This window comes from Rhincodon typus, chromosome 47 (genome assembly GCF_021869965.1).
Source record: "Rhincodon typus isolate 14 chromosome 47, sRhiTyp1.1, whole genome shotgun sequence".
NCBI classification, from domain to species: Eukaryota; Metazoa; Chordata; class Chondrichthyes; order Orectolobiformes; family Rhincodontidae; genus Rhincodon; species Rhincodon typus.
Genome location: NC_063378.1, coordinates 5249343 through 5255054, shown reverse-complemented (window position 1 = coordinate 5255054; position 5712 = coordinate 5249343). Strand labels below are relative to the sequence as shown.

At 50.1% G+C, this 5712-nt stretch overlaps 1 protein-coding gene across 3 annotated transcripts in view; it reads right to left on the bottom strand.

Annotated features, from left to right (window-relative positions):
• LOC109926340 (rho guanine nucleotide exchange factor 1-like) overlaps positions 1–5712 on the bottom strand; it is a 20827-nt gene that overhangs the window by 3021 nt on the left and 12094 nt on the right. For all 3 annotated transcript variants that reach the window (XM_048620657.1, XM_048620656.1, XM_048620658.1), the window contains 3 exons: positions 5170–5268; positions 4212–4254; positions 1818–1923 (listed from right to left, as the gene is read on the bottom strand). In XM_048620657.1, the coding sequence (XP_048476614.1) occupies positions 1818–1923; positions 4212–4254; positions 5170–5268 (248 nt within the window). The remainder of the gene's footprint in view (positions 1–1817; positions 1924–4211; positions 4255–5169; positions 5269–5712) is intronic.

Sequence of the window (5712 nt, the reverse complement as noted above, 5' to 3'; positions counted from 1 at the left end):
CCCCATCAAACACTCCCAGGACAGGGACAGCACGGGGTTAGATACAGAGTAAAGCTCCCTCTACTCTTTTCGCCAGAAAGTAAAGCTGCTTGGACTCTTTTTAAACTGAAAGTAAAACTTCCTTAACATTGTCCCCACGAAACATACCCAGCACAGGGTTAGATAGAGCAGAAAGATCCCTCTACTCTTTTAAACTGAAAGTAAAATGAAACTAAAAGATCCCTTAAAACTATCCACATCAAACTCCCCCCAGGATAGGGACAGCACAGGGTTAGATATAGAGTAAAGCTCCCTCTACACTGTCCCCCATCAAACACTCCCAGGACAGGGACAGCACGGGGTTACATACAGAGTAAAGCTCCCTCTACACTGTCCCCCATCAAACACTCCCAGGACAGGGACAGCACGGGGTTAGATACAGAGTAAAGCTCCCTCTACACTGTCCCCTATCAAACACTCCCAGGACAGGGACAGCACGGGGGTTAGATACAGAGTAAAGCTCCCTCTACACTGTCCCCCATCAAACTCCCCCCAGGACAGGGACAGCATGGGCTTAGATACAGAGTAAAGCTCCCTCTACACTGTCCCCCATCAAACACTCCCAGGACAGGGACAGCACGGGGGTTAGATACAGAGTAAAGCTCCCTCTACTGTCCTCCATCAAACACTCCCCAGGGACAGGGACAGCACGGGGTTAGATACAGAGTAAAGCTCCCTCTACACTGTCCCTCCATCAAATGGGTTAGATACAGAGTAAAGCTCCTTCTACACTGTCCCCCCAACAAACATTCCCAGGACAGGGACAGCACGGGGGTTAGATACAGAGTAAAGCTTCCTCTACTGTCCTCCATCAAACACTCCCCAGGGACAGGGACAGCACGGGGTTAGATACAGAGTAAATCTCTCTCTACACTGTCCCCCATCAAACACTCCCAGGGCAGGGACAGCACGGGGTTAGATACAGAGTAAAGCTCCCTCTACACTGTCCCCCCCCATCAAACACTCCCAAGGACAGGGACAGCACGGGGTTAGATACAGAGTAAATTTCTCTCTACACTGTCCCTCATCAAACACTCCCAAGGACAGGGACAGCACGGGGTTAGATACAGAGTAAATCTCTCTCTACACTGTCCTCCATCAAACACTCCCAGGACAGGGACAGCATGAGGTTAGATACAGAGTAAATCTCTCTCTACACTGTCCCCCCATCAAACACTCCCAGGACAGGGACAGCACGGGGTTAGATACAGAGTAAATCTCTCTCTACACTGTCCCCCCCATCAAACACTCCCAGGGACAGGGACAGCACAGGGTTAGAAGCAGAGTAAATTTCTCTCTACACTGTGCCCCCCATCAAACACTGCCAGGGACAGGGATAGCATTAATTACAGGTTAAGCATTTTGACAGTTCCATGTCAAATTGAGACTGCAAGTTTCACTGTTGCACAGAAATGTTTGTGACCATCACATCATTAGCTAATGTTCATTCTCAAACTAAACCCAAAGGAATAAAAGGGACTGTGTCTTATTCTTCACAAAGCAATAAAAGTCACCATTGCCTCACTGGACAGAAAGAGAGAGTCGCTTTAACTGGAGGGTCCAGTGGTTGCAGAAGAGAATCAGATGGTGCAGGATTTGAACCCACGCTGATGGCCTCACTAATACATTGCACACTAGCTGTCCAGCCAGCTGAGCTGTACTGTACAGACCACTCAATACCAGAGCACAGCTCCCTTTAAGGAGGCACTGTATTGGGTGGGTGTATAGTGTAAGACAGCTGCAGACCCAATGGCTTCAAACAGGATTGTTGGTTGTACCTGAAATCTTCCAGCTGGCTGTATATCTCCACAGCAGTGACTTTCTGCATATCTTTAACAATCTTTTTCACACCTTCGTCGCAAAGCAGATCAGGACGGCAGCGGTCTGTAACACATAAACACATTCAATTTCATACACAGCGCAGCTTTAGAGAGGTTTCGGGGAGGCCATTCAGCCCATCGCACCGGTTACACAGGAACGGGGGAGGCCATTCAGTCCATCACACCAATCACACAGGAACAGGGGGAGGCCATTCAGCCCATCGCACCAATTACACAGGAACAGAGGGAGGCCATTCAGCCCATCGCACCAGTTACACAGGAACGGGGGAGGCCATTCAGTCCATCGCACCAATCACACAGGAACAGGGGGAGGCCATTCAGCCCATCGCACCAATCACACAGCAGCAGGGGGAGGCCATTCAGTCCATCGCACCAATTACACGGCAACAGAGGGAGGCCATTCAGTCCATCGCACCAATCACACAGCAGCAGGGGGAGGCCATTCAGTCCATCGCACCAATTACACGGCAACAGAGGGAGGCCATTCAGTCCATCGCACCAATTACACGGCAACAGAGGGAGGCCATTCAGTCCATCGCACCAATTACACAGGAACAGAGGGAGGCCATTCAGTCCATCACACCAATTACACAACAACAGGAGGGAGGCCATTCAGTCCATCGCACCAATTACACAGCAACAGGAGGGGGCCATTCAGTCCATCGCACCAATTACACAGGAACAGGAGGGGGCCATTCAGTCCATCGCACCAATTACACAGGAACAGGGGAAGCCATTCAGCCCATCACACAGGAACAGGGAGAGGCCATTCGAGCACTCAAGCCTGGCCCATCACCTCATGGCTGCTCTGTATCTCAACTCCATTTTCCTGCCTTTGCTCCATATCGCATAATGTTGTTGCTCAGCAACAACGTACTGATCTCAACCCGAAATGACTCCAGCCAAAACCATAAGTTTTAGAAAGGCCTGGCTCTGATTTTAACTTTCTGTCTCTCCCCATCGTGAGGCGAAACAGCTTCTCTTTATTGAACGTTTTAATCGTCTTAAATGACCTGATTGGATCAGCCCTTAATCCTGCAAGCCGACTTCATCTTTGAAAACTGCTCCCTGGATCAAGTCTCTGCCAGTAAGTGGGGAAAATCCTCTCTATGTCCACTCTGTTTAGGTCCCCTCCATCCCATATCTGCTTCGATAAGGTCACCTCTCATTCTTCTAAGCTCCCCTAAGCACAGACCCAAACTACTGGAGCTTTAAGATTAGCCTTTCAACCCAGCAATCAGACAGGGGAGATAACACAGCGTGGAGCTGGACGAACACAGCAGGCCAGGCAGCATCAGAGGAGCAGGAAAGCTGACATTTCGGGTCAGGACCCTTCTTCAGAAAATCAAATCTGCACAACACTCATTTTCTGAAGAAGGGTCCCAACCTGAAACGTCAGCTTTCCTGCTCCTCTCATGCTGCCTGGCCTGCTGTGTTCCTCCAGCTCCACACTGTGTTATCTCTGACTCCAGCATCAGCAGTTCTTGCTATCTCTGAATCAGACGGGTGGATGGGGTCTGAACGGCTTCTGTTATCATAATCTTTCATAAGAGGGAGGAGGAAGTCAATCACAGAGCACTGGACCCACACCCACACAAAAAGCCCACCTCCTCTCCATTCAGGAAGCATTGATCCAATATCCCCGCACACAAAGCCTACCACAGAGACTGGGCATGGTTAGAACTTAGGGTCATACAGCACGGAAACAGACCCTTCAGTCAAATTCGTTTGCGCTGAGCAGGTCTGCCAAACGAATCCCACTTGCCTGCGTTTGGCCCATATCCCTCCAAACCTTTCCTATTCATCTATCTGTCCAAATACCTTTGAAATGCTGTAACTGTGCCAGCATCTACCATTTCCTCTGGCAGCTCATTCCACGTACGAACCAACTTCTGTGTGAAAACGTTGCCCCTCAGGTCCCTTTTAAACCTTTCCCCTCTCCCCTCGAGTTTTGAATTCCCCCACCCGAGGGAAAAGACCTTTGCTATTGACCCACCTGTGCCCTTCATGATTTTATAGACTTCGACAAGGTCGTCCCTCAACCTCAGAGACTGCCTGGAAATACCAGGCGCAGTAGGAGGCTCTCATGGCACAGTGGTAGTGTCGCTACCTCTGAGCCAGGAGGCCTGGGTTCAAGTCCCACCTGATGCAGAGGTACGTAATAACACCAGTGAAAAGATTGATTACAAGAAAAATACATTACAGACTACTACACACACACAAACTCCCCACTGCTTGTACCAACTCCCCGACCACACAATAGCCGACGACACCCCACAATGCCTCGATCCACGGCCGACAGTGACTACACGCTGCAGCAAATGCACTTACCCAGCTCAAAAGAGATATCATGTGGAACTGGTACCTTGAGAACCTGGAACAAAGACAAGAGGAACACACCATCAGAGAGTTCCCCCTCACTATGGGCGGCTAGGGGAACGCGGGGTGGGGGCGGCTGGGGGAATGCGGGGTGGGGGCGGCTAGGGGAACGCGGGGTGAAGGAAGGGGCCATCGGTACCCGCGTCCCATCAGCAAAAATGAGACCGGAGATCGCCAGATGGACCTCCTTAGTGTGGCGTCCTCGCTGAGTCCGAGAATCAATCCCAGGTCAAAAGGGTCAGGGGTCAAGGTTCAAGAACAGGACGTAAGCCAAGAGCACAAAGGTCAGGAGGAGAAAGGGGGAGGCGAGCGGGTTGGCAAGGTAGTTCTAGGGTGGCAACAGCCGACCCTTACACCCCCCGGGCACAGAGGGAGAGGACACTCATCCCATTGTTCCTATGCCAAGTCTCGACAAGAACAATCCAAATTTCCACTGAGACCCCAACACCCCCTCGCCCCAACGCCAACCCCGTCACTGGCTCAGTCTTTTCATGGATTTAATTTCAAAAATACAGCACCAGCACAGTGTTAGGTACAGAGTAAGGCTCTCTCTACTCTGTAGCCATCAAACATTCGCAGGCCAGGGACAGCGCGAGGTTAGATACAGAGTAAAGCTCCCTCTACACTGTCCCCCCCCCATCAAACACTCCCAGGGACAGGGACAGCATGGGGTTAGATACAGAGTAAAGCTACCTCTACACTGTCCCCCATCAAACACTCCTGGGGACAGGGACAGCACAGTACAGTAAAGCTCCCTCTACAATATTCTTTAAATGCTTTCCAAAGATATCACACAGGAGGTTCAGTGTGATGGGGGGACACAACTGGAGACAGAAGGAGTTAGGTGACTTTGCTCCCAGCGTTAGGGTAGTGGTTGAAAGAGTAACACTGAATACTGAGGTAAACTTACCGCTCCTCTATCCAGAAAGGTGTGAAAATAATCCACAAACATTCTGCGAGAATCTTTGACATTGGCTCCTTTAAACATCTCCCCATGGAGATAACACAGCTGTTGAAACATCGATGATCAGACGCACTTTAATCCCCAAAACCAAGGGCTCATCCAATTATCATAACCAATTTAACACAACTGATTAAAGACCCAACCCCAACGCCAAGTTCCCCTCAAATACCCCTTCCCAATAAAGTGAGATGTCCACATTAGCCCTCCCCCAGATTAAACCCCTCCACTAGATTCACATCATTGACACCTACCTGCAATTCATCCCTCCAAATTACCCTCCCAAGGTTCACAGCATCAACACTTCCCCAAGTTCCAAACAATTAAATACCCCTCCTCGAGATTCACTTCATAAAGACACAAGATTCACCCTTCCACCAAATGCCCCCTCCTCCAGGTTTGCCCCATCAACACCTCCTCAACATTCACAACCCAACATACCCCTCTTAAAGATTCACCCCATCAACACGTCTGACGTTTGCCCTCAAAAAT